Source organism: Salvelinus alpinus, chromosome 4, assembly GCF_045679555.1.
Source record: "Salvelinus alpinus chromosome 4, SLU_Salpinus.1, whole genome shotgun sequence".
Lineage (NCBI taxonomy): Eukaryota > Metazoa > Chordata > Actinopteri > Salmoniformes > Salmonidae > Salvelinus > Salvelinus alpinus.
In genome coordinates, this window is record NC_092089.1 from 4349181 (window position 1) to 4364277 (window position 15097).

Sequence of the window (15097 nt, forward strand, 5' to 3'; positions counted from 1 at the left end):
CCCTTGTGAGACCATATGCTGACACATGCACATTTGTCATCACTCATCACTCAGACATCATTTACAAACAAAGTATTTGTGTTTAGTGAGTCCTCCAGATCAGTAGGCATGACCAGGGATGTTCTCTTGATAAGTGTGTGAATTGGACAATTTTTGGACTGGGGGTGGGCTGGGGAGATAAGCTGGACTGGAGGTTGACTGGGGAGATGGGAGGTGGGCTGGACTGGGGGTTGGCTAGGGAGATGGGGGGTGGGCTGGACTGGGGGTTGGCTGGGGAGATGGGAGGTGGGCTGGACTGGGGGTTGGCTAGGGAGATGGGGGGTGGGCTGGACTGGGGGTTGGCTGGGGAGATGGGAGGTGGGCTGGACTGGGGGTTGGCTGGGGAGATGGGAGGTGGGGTGGGCTGGGGGTTGGCTGGGGAGATGGGAGGTGGGCTGGACTGGGGGTTGGCTAGGGAGATGGGGGGTGGGCTGGACTGGGGGTTGGCTGGGGAGATGGGGGGTGGGCTGGACTGGGGGTTGGCTAGGGAGATGGGCTGGACTGGGATTTTATAGTGCCTTTCCAGGTTTCAGCATGAATGACCAAATGTATGTGGACACCTGCTCGTCCAACATCTCATTCCAAAATCATGGGCATTAATATGGAGTTGGTCCCCTTTTTGCTGCTGTAACAGCCTCCACTCTTCTGGGAAGGCTTTCCACTAGATGTTGGAACATTGCTGCGGGGACTTGCTTCCATTCAGCCACAAGAGCATTGGTGACGTTGGGCACTGATGTTGGGCGACTAGGCCTGGCTCGCAGTCGGTGTTCCAAATCATCCCAAAAGTGTTCGACGGGGTTGAGGTCAGGGCTCTGTGCAGGCCAGTCAAGTTCTTCCACACCGATCTCGACAAACCATTTCTGTATGGCCCTCGCTTTGTGCACGGGGGCATTGTCATGCTGAAACAGGAAAGGGCCTTCCCCAAAATGTTGCCACAAAGTTGGAAGCACAGAATCGTCTAGAATGTCATTGTATGCTGTAGCGTTAAGATGTCCCTTTCACTGGAACTAAGGGGCCCGAACCATGAAAAACAGCCCTAGACTGTTACTCCTCCTCCACCAAACTTTACAGTTGGCACTCTGCATTGGGTCAGGTAGCGTTCTCCTGGCATCCGCCAAACCCAGATTCGTCCGCCAGACTGGCAGATGGTGAAGCGTGATTCATCACTCCAGAGAACGCGTTTCCACTGCTCCAGAGTCCAATGGCGGTGAGCTTTACACCACTCCAGCTGACGCTTGGCAATGCGCGTCGTGATCTTAGGCTTGTGTGCTGCTGCTCGGCCATGGAAACCCATTTCATGAAGCTCCTGACCAACAGTTATTGTGCTGACGTTGCTTCCAGAGGCAGTTTGGAACTCGGTAGTGAGTGTTGCAACCGAGGACAGACGATTTTTAAGCACTTCGCGCTTCAGCAGTTCCGTTCTGTGAGTTTGTGTGGCCTACCACTTGGCAGCTGAGCCTTTGTTGCTCCTAGACGTTTCCAAGTCACAATAACAGCACTTACAGTTGACCCGGGGAAGCTCTAGCAAGGCTATTATACGAACTGACTTGTTGGAAAGGTGGCATCCTATGACGATGCCAAGTTCAAATAAAAAAGCATTGATCGTTCACCAAATTCCATAGGCCATGTTTCCATATCTCTCCTATTAATCATCCCATCCATTCCAGGTTTCATCTCTCATCCTAATCCCTGGTATTAATCATCCCATTCATTCCAGGTTTCCATCTCTCCTCCTAATCCCTGGTATTAATCATCCCATTCATTCCAGGTTTCCATCTCTCCTCCTAATCCCTGGTATTAATCATCCTATCCATTCCAGGTTTCCATCTCTCATCCTAATCCCTGGTATTAATCATCCCATCCATTCCATGTTTCCATCTCTCCTCCTAATCCCTGGTATTAATCATCCCATCCATTCCAGGTTTCCATCTCTCCTCCTAATCCCTGGTATTAATCATCCCATCCATTCCAGGTCTCCATCTCTCCTCCTAATCCCTGGTATTAATCATCCCATCCATTCCAGGTTTCCATCTCTCCTCCTAATCCCTGGTATTAATCATCCCATCCATTCCAGGTTTCCATCTCTCCTCCTAATCCCTGGTATTAATCATCCCATCCATTCCAGGTCTCCATCTCTCCTCCTAATCCCTGGTAATAATCATCCCATCCATTCCGTGTTTCCTCTCTCCTCCTAATCCCTGGTATTAATCATCCCATCCATTCCAGATTTCCGTCCCTGGTATTAATCATCCCATCCATTCCAGGTTTCCATCTCTCCTCCTAATCCCTGGTATTAATCATCCCATCCATTCCAGGTTTCCATCTCTCCTCCTAATCCCTGATATTAATCATCCCATCCATTCCAGGTTTCCATCTCTCCTCCTAATCCCTGATATTAATCATCCCATCCATTCCAGGTTTCCATCTCTCCTCCTAATCCCTGATATTAATCATCCAATCCATTCCAGGTTTCATCTCTCCTTCTAATCCCTGGTATTAATTATCCCATCCATTCCAGGTTTCATCTCTCCTTCTAATCCCTGGTATTAATTATCCCATCCATTCCATGTTTCCATCTCTCCTCCTAATCCCTGGTATTAATCATCCCATCCATTCCAGGTTTCCATCTCTCCTCCTAATCCCTGATATTAATCATCCCACCCATTCCATGTTTCCATCTCTCCTCCTAATCCCTGGTATTAATCATCCCATCCATTCCATCTCTCCTCCTAATCCCTGGTATTAATCATCCCATCCATTCCAGGTTTCCATCTCTCCTCCTAATCCCTGATATTAATCATCCCATCCATTCCAGGTTTCATCTCTCCTTCTAATCCCTGGTATTAATTATCCCATCCATTCCAGGTTTCCATCTCTCCTCCTAATCCCTGGTATTAATCATCCCATCCATTCCATGTCTCCATCTCTCTTCCTAATCCCTGGTATTAATCATCCCATCCATTCCAGGTTTCCATCTCTCCTCCTAATCCCTGGTATTAATCATCCCATCCATTCCATGTTTCCATCTCTCATCCTAATCCCTGGTATTAATCATCCCATCCATTCCAGGTTTCCATCTCTCCTCCTAATCCCTGGTATTAATCATCCCATCCATTCCATGTTTCCATCTCTCCTCCTAATCCCTGGTATTAATCATCCCATCCATTCCATGTCTCCATCTCTCCTCCTAATCCCTGGTATTAATCATCCCATCCATTCCATGTTTCCATCTCTCCTCCTAATCCCTGGTATTAATCATCCCATCCATTCCATCTCTCCTCCTAATCCCTGGTATTAATCATCCCATCCATTCCAGGTTTCCATCTCTCCTCCTAATCCCTGATATTAATCATGCCATCCATTCCAGGTTTCATCTCTCCTTCTAATCCCTGGTATTAATTATCCCATCCATTCCAGGTTTCCATCTCTCCTCCTAATCCCTGGTATTAATCATCCCATCCATTCCAGGTTTCCATCTCTCCTCCTAATCCCTGGTATTAATCATCCCATCCATTCCAGGTTTCCATCTCTCCTCCTAATCCCTGGTATTAATCATCCCATCCATTCCATCTCTCCTTCTAATCCCTGGTATTAATCATCCCATCCATTCCAGGTTTCCATCTCTCCTCCTAATCCCTGGTATTAATCATCCCATCCATTCCATGTTTCCATCTCTCCTCCTAATCCCTGGTATTAATCATCCCATCCATTCCAGGTTTCCATCTCTCCTCCTAATCCCTGGTATTAATCATCCCATCCATTCCAGGTTTCCATCTCTCCTCCTAATCCCTGGTATTAATCATCCCATCCATTCTATGTTTCCATCTCTCCTCCTAATCCCTGGTATTAATCATCCCATCCATTCCAGGTTTCCATCTCTCCTCCTAATCCCTGGTATTAATCATCCCATCCATTCCAGGTTTCCATCTCTCCTCCTAATCCCTGGTATTAATCATCCCATCCATTCCATGTTTCCATCTCTCCTCCTAATCCCTGGTATTAATCATCTCATCCATTCCAGGTTTCCATCTCTCCTCCTAATCCCTGGTAATAATCATCCCATCCATTCCATGTTTCCATCTCTCCTCCTAATCCCTGGTATTAATCATCCCACCCATTCCATGTTTCCATCTCTCCTCCTAATCCCTGGTATTAATCATCCCACCCATTCCATGTTTCCATCTCTCCTCCTAATCCCTGGTATTAATCATCCCATCCATTCCAGGTTTCCATCTCTCCTCCTAATCCCTGGTATTAATCATCCCATCCATTCTATGTTTCCATCTCTCCTCCTAATCCCTGGTATTAATCATCCCACCCATTCCATGTTTCCATCTCTCCTCCTAATCCCTGGTATTAATCATCCCACCCATTCCAGGTTTCCATCTCTCCTCCTAATCCCTGATATTAATCATCCCATCCATTCCATGTTTCCATCTCTCCTCCTAATCCCTGGTATTAATCATCCCATCCATTCCAGGTTTCCATCTCTCCTCCTAATCCCTGGTATTAATCATCCCATCCATTCCACAGGGAGCAGAACGGAAAATCCGTGGCGAGGAGAGGAAGCAGATGCGGATGAAGCCCAAAGGTCAGATAAGTAGTTTCCATGGAGATAACGGTAAAGAACATACCGGTAGCTGCAGTAAAGAGAGTACCTGTCTGGTTTCAACAGGAAGCTATGATTTAGGGGTTCAGACTGGTGCAGCAGGGAAGGTGGATGATGGTTGCATGGATCTGATGGTTGAATGAATCTGTCAGACTTCAGTTTAGATTTTTCCTACGCACCTGTGTACCTGTGTACCTGTGTACCTGTGCACCTGTGTACCTGTGTACCTGTGTACCTGTGTACCTGTGCACCTGTGTACCTGTGTACCTGTGTACCTGTGTACCTGTGTACCTGTGTACCTGTGTACCTGTGCACCTGTGTACCTGTGTACCTGTGTACCTGTGTACCTGTGTACCTGTGACAGTAGGTGTGCAGATGTTTTTATGTTCTCTGTAGACTAACGTCGAGTACCCGTGCATGTTGTTTCTCTCCCGTGTTCCAGGGACGGACGGGAGCCTGGCAGCGTTGAACGGGAAGCCAGATACAATGTTTTTCAAGTCCCTCTCTGACCTGGACACCCAGCCTGTCCTGTTCATCCCAGACGGAAACTTTGGGCACGTGCAGAGGACTGGACAGGTGAGAGATACTTTTGGAGACAAGCCACCGTGACACAAAGACAAATGCATGAGCCAATAATAACCAGAATGATCCATAGTATCTCTATCAATTGGTAATGAAAGTGTTTATCCTAGAAAGATACAATCTTATAGCGTGATTCATCTGTCTGTCTGTGTTGTCCACCCCTAGGTCTTTGCCTTCAACACAGAGGAGATGGAGAGGGAAGGGTAAGTGTAGCTGTATAGATGGAGAGGGAAGGGTAAGTGTAGCTGTATAGTTCTAATAGAGGGAAGGGTAAGTGTAGCTGTATAGTTCTAATAGAGGGAAGGGTAAGTGTAGCTGTATAGTTCTAATAGAGGGAAGGGTAAGTGTAGCTGTATAGATGGAGAGGGAAGGGTAAGTGTAGCTGTATAGATGGAGAGGGAAGGGTAAGTGTAGCTGTATAGGTGGAGAGGTAAGGGTAAGTGTAGCTGTATAGATGGAGAGGGAAGGGTAAGTGTAGCTGTATAGATGGAGAGGGAAGGGTAAGTGTAGCTGTATAGATGGAGAGGGAAGGGTAAGTGTAGCTGTATAGGTGGAGAGGTAAGGGTAAGTGTAGCTGTATAGATGGAGAGGGAAGGGTAAGTGTAGCTGTATAGATGGAGAGGGAAGGGTAAGTGTAGCTGTATAGATGGAGAGGGAAGGGTAAGTGTAGCTGTATAGATGGAGAGGGAAGGGTAAGTGTAGCTGTATAGTTCTAATAGAGGGAAGGGTAAGTGTAGCTGTATAGATGGAGAGGGAAGGGTAAGTGTAGCTGTATAGATGGAGAGGGAAGGGTAAGTGTAGCTGTATAGTTCTAATAGAGGGAAGGGTAAGTGTAGCTGTATAGATGGAGAGGGAAGGGTAAGTGTAGCTGTATAGGTGGAGAGGTAAGGGTAAGTGTAGCTGTATAGATGGAGAGGGAAGGGTAAGTGTAGCTGTATAGTTCTAATAGAGGGAAGGGTAAGTGTAGCTGTATAGATGGAGAGGGAAGGGTAAGTGTAGCTGTATAGGTGGAGAGGTAAGGGTAAGTGTAGCTGTATAGATGGAGAGGGAAGGGTAAGTGTAGCTGTATAGATGGAGAGGGAAGGGTAAGTGTAGCTGTATAGATGGAGAGGGAAGGGTAAGTGTAGCTGTATAGATGGAGAGGGAAGGGTAAGTGTAGCTGTATAGTTCTAATAGAGGGAAGGGTAAGTGTAGCTGTATAGATGGAGAGGGAAGGGTAAGTGTAGCTGTATAGATGGAGAGGGAAGGGTAAGTGTAGCTGTATAGTTCTAATAGAGGGAAGGGTAAGTGTAGCTGTATAGTTCTAATAGAGGGAAGGGTAAGTGTAGCTGTATAGATGGAGAGGGAAGGGTAAGTGTAGCTGTATAGATGGAGAGGGAAGGGTAAGTGTAGCTGTATAGTTCTAATAGAGGGAAGGGTAAGTGTAGCTGTATAGATGGAGAGGGAAGGGTAAGTGTAGCTGTATAGGTGGAGAGGTAAGGGTAAGTGTAGCTGTATAGATGGAGAGGGAAGGGTAAGTGTAGCTGTATAGTTCTAATAGAGGGAAGGGTAAGTGTAGCTGTATAGATGGAGAGGGAAGGGTAAGTGTAGCTGTATAGGTGGAGAGGTAAGGGTAAGTGTAGCTGTATAGATGGAGAGGGAAGGGTAAGTGTAGCTGTATAGATGGAGAGGGAAGGGTAAGTGTAGCTGTATAGATGGAGAGGGAAGGGTAAGTGTAGCTGTATAGATGGAGAGGGAAGGGTAAGTGTAGCTGTATAGTTCTAATAGAGGGAAGGGTAAGTGTAGCTGTATAGATGGAGAGGGAAGGGTAAGTGTAGCTGTATAGATGGAGAGGGAAGGGTAAGTGTAGCTGTATAGTTCTAATAGAGGGAAGGGTAAGTGTAGCTGTATAGTTCTAATAGAGGGAAGGGTAAGTGTAGCTGTATAGATGGAGAGGGAAGGGTAAGTGTAGCTGTATAGATGGAGAGGGAAGGGTAAGTGTAGCTGTATAGTTCTAATAGAGGGAAGGGTAAGTGTAGCTGTATAGATAGAGAGGGAAGGGTAAGTGTAGCTGTATAGATGGAGAGGGAAGGGTAAGTGTAGCTGTATAGTTCTAATAGGGGAGGTATAGACTCTACTATAATACACCATACAGTAAGGCTGGCTACTCTACTATAATACACCATACAGTAAGGCTGGCTACTCTACTATAATACACCATACAGTAAGGCTGGCTACTCTACTATAATACACCATACAGGAAGGCTGGCTACTCTACTATAATACACCATACAGTAAGGCTGGCTACTCTACTATAATACACCATACAGTAAGGCTGGCTACTCTACTGTAATACACCATACAGTAAGGCTGGCTACTCTACTATAATACACCATACAGTAAGGCTGGCTACTCTACTGTAATACACCATACAGTAAGGCTGGCTACTCTACTATAGTACACCATACAGTAAGGCTGGCTACTCTACTATAGTACACCATACAGTAAGGCTGCCTACTCTACTATAATACACCATACAGTAAAGCTGGCTACTCTACTATAATACACCATACAGTAAGGCTGGCTACTCTACTATAATACACTATACAGTAAGGCTGGCTACTCTACTATAATACACCATACAGTAAGGCTGGCTACTCTACTATAATACACCATACAGTAAGGCTGGCTACTCTACTATAATACACCATACAGTAAGGCTGGCTACTCTACTATAATACACCATACAGTAAGACTGGCTACTCTACTGTAATACACCATACAGTAAGACTGGCTACTCTACCATAGTACACCATACAGTAAGGCTGGCTACTCTACTATAATACACCATTCAGTAAGGCTGGCTACTCTACTGTAATACACCATACAGTAAGGCTGGCTACTCTACTATAGTACACCATACAGTAAGGCTGGCTACTCTACTATAGTACACCATACAGTAAGGCTGGCTACTCTAATATAATACACCATACATTAAGACTGGCTACTCTACTGTAATACACCATACAGTAAGGCTGGCTACTCTACTGTAATACACCATACAGTAAGACTGGCTACTCTACTGTAATACACCATACAGTAAGGCTGGCTACTCTACTATAATACACCATACAGTAAGGCTGGCTACTCTACTATAATACACCATACAGTAAGACTGGCTACTCTACCATAGTACACCATACAGTAAGGCTGGCTACTCTACTGTAATACACCATACAGTAAGGCTGGCTACTCTACTATAGTACACCATACAGTAAGGCTGACTACTCTACTATAATACACCATACAGTAAGGCTGGCTACTCTACTATAATACACCATACAGTAAGGCTGACTACTCTACTATAATACACCATACAGTAAGGCTGGCTACTCTACTATAATACACACAGTCCAGTTCAAAGTGAATGATGGCAGGCTTGTGTGGCAAATGGCTTATTTGCATATAGACGTACTGTAGCTCTGATTGGCTATGGCCCACCGGTCTGCAGTAGACTCCGTTCCTGGCCGAGACAGATGTTTTATTAAGGTTTATTTACTGCAGTGTCTAAGTTGTCCAAACACACGGCCACTTTCCCACTCTGTTGTCACAGATGCCTTACTCTACGTCATTCCCAAACACTCTATGAATTAATGAAAACGTTAAAATGACCTTATCTAAGTGCTCACTTGACAGAACATGTAAAAACCTGTGTTATAGTCTTCCTGGGGGTGTACACAAACACATTTTAATACGATTTCATGTAGGAGAGAGGGTAGGGGGAGGGGAGAGGGTAGAGGAGAGGGTAGGGGAGAGGGTAGGAAGAGAGGGTTGGAAGAGAGGGTTGGAAGAGAGGGTTGGAAGAGAGTAGGAGAGAGGGTTGGAGAGAGGGTTGGAAAGAGGGTAGGAGAGAGGGTAGGGGAGAGGGTAGGAGAGAGGGTAGGAAGAGAGGGTTGGAAGAGAGGGTTGGAAGAGAGGGTAGAAAGAAAGGGTAGGAGAGAGGGTTGGAGAGAGGGTTGGAAGAGAGGGTAGGAAGAGAGGGTTGGAAGAGAGTAGGAGAGAGGGTAGGAGAGAGGGTAGGAAGAGAGGGTTGGAAGAGAGTAGGAGAGAGGGTTGGAGAGAGGGTAGGAAGAGAGGGTTGGAAGAGAGGGTTGGAAGAGAGTAGGAGAGAGGGTTGGAGAGAGGGTTGGAAAGAGGGTAGGAGAGAGGGTAGGGGAGAGAGAGGGTTGGAGAGAGGGTTGGAGAGAGGGTTGGAGAGAGGGTAGGAAGAGAGGGTTGGAAGAGAGGGTAGGGGAGAGGGTAGGGAGAGGGTTGGAGAGAGGGTAGGAAGAGGGTAGGAAGAGAGGGTAGGAAGAGAGGGTAGGAGAGAGGGTTGGAAGAGAGTAGGAGAGAGGGTAGGAAGAGAGGGTAGGAAGAGAGGGTAGGAGAGAGGGTTGGAAGAGAGTAGGAGAGAGGGTTGGAGAGAGGGTAGGAAGAGAGGGTTGGAGAGAGGGTAGGAAGAGAGGGTAGGAGGGAGGGTAGGAGAGAGGGTTGGAAGAGAGGGTTGGAAAGAGGGGAGGAGAGAGGGTTGGAAGAGAGGGTAGGAGAGAGGGTAGGAAGAGAGGGTTGGAAAGAGGGTAGGAGAGAGGGTAGGAAGAGAGGGTAGGAAGAGAGGGTTGGAAAGAGGGTAGGAGAGAGGGTAGGAAGAGAGGGTAGGAAAGAGGGTTGGAAGAGAGGGTAGGAGAGAGGGTAGGAAGAGAGGGTTGGAAGAGAGTAGGAGAGAGGGTAGGAGAGAGGGTAGGAAGAGAGGGTTGGAAGAGAGTAGGAGAGAGGGTTGGAGAGAGGGTAGGAAGAGAGGGTTGGAAGAGAGTAGGAGAGAGGGTTGGAAAGAGGGTAGGAGAGAGGGTAGGGGAGAGGGTAGGAGAGAGGGTAGGAAGAGAGGGTTGGAAGAGAGGGTTGGAAGAGAGGGTAGAAAGAAAGGGTAGGAGAGAGGGTTGGAGAGAGGGTTGGAAGAGAGGGTAGGAAGAGAGGGTTGGAAGAGAGTAGGAGAGAGGGTAGGAGAGAGGGTAGGAAGAGAGGGTTGGAAGAGAGTAGGAGAGAGGGTTGGAGAGAGGGTAGGAAGAGAGGGTTGGAAGAGAGGGTTGGAAGAGAGTAGGAGAGAGGGTTGGAGAGAGGGTTGGAAAGAGGGTAGGAGAGAGGGTAGGGGAGAGGGTAGGAGAGAGGGTAGGAAGAGAGGGTTGGAAGAGAGGGTTGGAAGAGAGGGTAGAAAGAAAGGGTAGGAGAGAGGGTTGGAGAGAGGGTTGGAAGAGAGGGTAGGAAGAGAGGGTAGGAGAGAGAGAGGGTTGGAGAGAGGGTAGGAAGAGAGGGTTGGAAGAGAGGGTAGGGGAGAGGGTTGGAGAGAGGGTTGGAGAGAGGGTAGGAAGAGAGGGTAGGAAGAGAGGGTAGGAGAGAGGGTTGGAAGAGAGTAGGAGAGAGGGTTGGAGAGAGGGTAGGAAGAGAGGGTAGGAGAGAGGGTTGGAAGAGAGTAGGAGAGAGGGTTGGAGAGAGGGTAGGAAGAGAGGGTTGGAGAGAGGGTAGGAAGAGAGGGTTGGAAAGAGGGTAGGAGGGAGGGTAGGAGAGAGGGTTGGAAGAGAGGGTTGGAAAGAGGGGAGGAGAGAGGGTTGGAAGAGAGGGTAGGAAGAGAGGGTTGGAAAGAGGGTAGGAGAGAGGGTAGGAAGAGAGGGTAGGAAGAGAGGGTTGGAAAGAGGGTAGGAGAGAGGGTAGGAAGAGAGGGTAGGAGAGAGGGTAGGAAGAGAGGGTAGGAAAGAGGGTTGGAAGAGAGGGTAGGAGAGAGGGTAGGAAGAGAGGGTTGGAAAGAGGGTAGGAGAGAGGGTAGGAAGAGAGGGTTGGAAAGAGGGTAGGAGATAGGGTAGGGGAGAGGGTAGGAGAGAGGGTGGGAAGAGAGGGTAGGGGAGAGGGTAGGAAGAATATCAATTCCACACATTCCATTGGCTGCTTCGATAAGCTGCTGTGTGTTTCCATGGTGACATAACGGCCATGTTTCCATGGTGACATAACGGCCATGTTTCCATGGTGACATAACGACCATGTTTCCATGGTGACATAACGGCCATGTTCTGATGTCTCTATTTAAACAGCATGTAATGAAATCCTCCTCAATGTGACTATTTCTCAATAGTTGGTCTTCATTTACAACGTTAAAGGACTGATGAGGAATTAGAGCTGCTGATTGGCTGCTGTTAAACCCTTAAATGGGTTCCTATTGGTTGTTGTTCAACGTTAATCTATTCCTGTGTGTCAGGGGTGTCGTGATGAAGAGGGTGTCACGACCTGCTGAGGAACACGGCTGTCCGCCTCCTGCCAAACACTTCAAACCAGAAACCCGGAAGAGAGGTGGGTGGTTATTAAAACAGCCTCATCGCTCTCCTGTCTACAGGGTTAGGGTTACACCACTACAGGGAACATCAGTCACGTCTCCTGTCTACAGGGAACATCAGTCACGTCTCCTGTCTACAGGGAACATCAGTCACGTCTCCTGTCTACAGGGAACATCAGTCACGTCTCCTGTCTACAGGGAACATCAGTCACGTCTCCTCTCTACAGGGAACATCAGTCACGTCTCCTGTCTACAGGGAACATCAGTCACGTCTCCTGTCTACAGGGAACATCAGTCACGTCTCCTCTCTACAGGGAACATCAGTCACGTCTCCTGTCTACAGGGAACATCAGTCACGTCTCCTGTCTACAGGGAACATCAGTCACGTCTCCTGTCTACAGGGAACATCAGTCACGTCTCCTGTCTACAGGGAACATCAGTCACGTCTCCTGTCTACAGGGAACATCAGTCACGTCTCCTGTCTACAGGGAACATCAGTCACGTCTCCTGTCTACAGGGAACATCAGTCACGTCTCCTGTCTACAGGGAACATCAGTCACGTCTCCTGTCTACAGGGAACATCAGTCACGTCTCCTGTCTACAGGGAACATCAGTCACGTCTCCTGTCTACAGGGAACATCAGTCACGTCTCCTGTCTACAGGGAACATCAGTCACGTCTCCTGTCTACAGGGAACATCAGTCACGTCTCCTGTCTACAGGGAACATCAGTCACGTCTCCTGTCTACAGGGAACACCAGTCACGTCTCCTGTCTACAGGGAACATCAGTCATGTCTCCTGTCTACAGGGAACATCAGTCACGTCTCCTGTCTACAGGGAACATCAGTCACGTCTCCTGTCTACAGGGAACATCAGTCACGTCTCCTGTCTACAGGGAACATCAGTCACGTCTCCTGTCTACAGGGAACACCAGTCACGTCTCCTGTCTACAGGGAACATCAGTCACGTCTCCTGTCTACAGGGAACATCAGTCACGTCTCCTGTCTACAGGGAACATCAGTCACGTCTCCTGTCTACAGGGAACATCAGTCACGTCTCCTGTCTACAGGGAACATCAGTCACGTCTCCTGTCTACAGGGAACATCAGTCATGTCTCCTCTCTACAGGGAACATCAGTCACGTCTCCTGTCTACAGGGAACATCAGTCACGTCTCCTGTCTACAGGGAACATCAGTCACGTCTCCTGTCTACAGGGAACATCAGTCACGTCTCCTGTCTACAGGGAACATCAGTCATGTCTCCTGTCTACAGGGAACATCAGTCACGTCTCCTCTCTACAGGGAACATCAGTCACGTCTCCTGTCTACAGGGAACATCAGTCATGTCTCCTCTCTACAGGGAACATCAGTCACGTCTCCTGTCTACAGGGAACATCAGTCACGTCTCCTGTCTACAGGGAACATCAGTCACGTCTCCTGTCTACAGGGAACATCAGTCACGTCTCCTGTCTACAGGGAACATCAGTCACGTCTCCTGTCTACAGGGAACATCAGTCACGTCTCCTGTCTACAGGGAACATCAGTCACGTCTCCTGTCTACAGGGAACATCAGTCACGTCTCCTGTCTACAGGGAACATCAGTCACGTCTCCTGTCTACAGGGAACATCAGTCACGTCTCCTCTCTACAGGGAACATCAGTCACGTCTCCTGTCTACAGGGAACATCAGTCACGTCTCCTGTCTACAGGGAACATCAGTCACGTCTCCTCTCTACAGGGAACATCAGTCACGTCTCCTGTCTACAGGGAACATAAGTCATGTCTCCTCTCTACAGGGAACATCAGTCACGTCTCCTGTCTACAGGGAACATCAGTCACGTCTCTGTAACAAAGCAAATGTCCATGTTTGTTTCAAGCCTACTATAAATGACATCTCAATTGGTTTGCTGTAAAGCAACAAAATAATTGTGTCCCTCAGCCCTATTGACCATAACACGTGCTCTGTTCCCCGTCTCTACAGTCCTGCTGTACGTGAGGAAGGAGTCAGAGGAGGTGTTTGACGCCTTGATGCTGAAGTCTCCCACCCTGATGGCCTTGCTGGAAGCAGTAAGTACTACTAAATATATATAAACTACTAAAAATATATAAACTACTAAAAATATATAAAACGCAACATGCAACAATTTCAAACATATTTCAGAGTTACAGGTCATATAAGGATATCAGTCAATTGAAATAAATTAATTAGTCCGTAATCTATGGATTTCACGTGACTGGGAATACAGATATACATCTGTTGGTCACAGATACCTTTATAAAATAAGGTAGGGGTGTGGATCAGAAAACCAGTCAGTATCTGGTGTGACCATCATTTGCCTCATGCAGCGTGACACATCTCCTTCACATAGAGTTGATCAGGCTGTCGATTGGTCAGGCTGTTGATTGGTCAGGCTGTTGATTGGTCAGGCTGTTGATTGGTCAGGCTGTTGGTTGATTCTTGATTATGCCACACCTGTCAGGTGGATGGATTATTTTAGCAAAGGATATAATGCTCACTAACAGGGATGTAAACAAATTTGTGCACAAGATTTGAGAGAAATTACCTTTTTGTGTGTATGAAACATTTCTGGGATCTTTTATTTCAGCTCATGAAACATGGGGACCAAGACTTAACATGTTGCGTTTCATATTTCTGTTCGGTGTCGATACACTGGAAACCTGGACAACTGTAATAAAACAGGCCATCGTGACGTCCTCTGTAACTGTTTTCACAGATCTCAGAGAAGTACGCAGTACCTCGTGAAAAGACCAACATTTACCAGGACAACAGAGGGTGAGTCATTCCACAGATCCAGGACTATACTTGTACAAATGTGGGGCTTTTGTTTTGTTGTTTTGCTAGTGAAACAGGAACCTTTTCTTCTCTCCCTCAGGATCCTGGTGAACATGAATGACAATATCATAGAGCACTATTCCAACGAGGACACCTTCATCCTGGCCATCGAGAGGTCAGCGGACTGCTTCCGGGTCACGCTGGCAGAGATCTGACCCTTTGTGAGGGAGTAAAGGGGCCTCCATCTCAAACCTCACTGGACGGCAGCCACACCTCAGAGTCCATAGCTCAGAGCCAATGCTGGACGCCAAGGCTCTCACTCCAGAAGGTGGATTTACTGCGTCGTTCTCAGTCGTGATCGGATCAACCAAAAAGAACCCTGTGGAATAGCTCCCCCTGCAGGTGGAGATTGGGACTCCAGGAGAGTGGGACATCAGGGCTCTGATCTGCCTCTTTCTCTCTCCAGCATGGTTCCATTAGTTTCCTCCCAGTTAGAGCCTTCTGAACATGATCCTGATCACAACCTCCATCTCGCCTGCTATCTCTGTGACTGAGAGGAAATTACATCTCTGTGACTGAGAGGGAATAACATCTCTGTGACTGAGAGGGAATAACACTGGACAACATGCTGAGTCCCTAATGGAACAGAGCCCATTCAAGCTGAGGCTTCAAAGCCCTGCTGCTTTTAAAGTTCAGTCCACAACTGTAGCAGCACTAAACAATAAAGATTCATATTGTTTTA

At 47.5% G+C, this 15097-nt stretch overlaps 1 protein-coding gene across 1 annotated transcript in view; it reads left to right on the forward strand.

Moving 5' to 3' along the window:
• The window catches only part of LOC139572783 (grainyhead-like protein 2 homolog), a 70644-nt gene extending 55547 nt beyond the window's left edge, over positions 1 to 15097 (forward strand). Inside the window, exons 9-15 of the mRNA XM_071395552.1 lie at positions 4573 to 4630; positions 5091 to 5224; positions 5396 to 5433; positions 11490 to 11581; positions 13543 to 13628; positions 14297 to 14355; positions 14456 to 15097. Of these exons, the coding sequence (XP_071251653.1) occupies positions 4573 to 4630; positions 5091 to 5224; positions 5396 to 5433; positions 11490 to 11581; positions 13543 to 13628; positions 14297 to 14355; positions 14456 to 14570 (582 nt within the window). The 3' untranslated portion in view covers positions 14571 to 15097. The remainder of the gene's footprint in view (positions 1 to 4572; positions 4631 to 5090; positions 5225 to 5395; positions 5434 to 11489; positions 11582 to 13542; positions 13629 to 14296; positions 14356 to 14455) is intronic.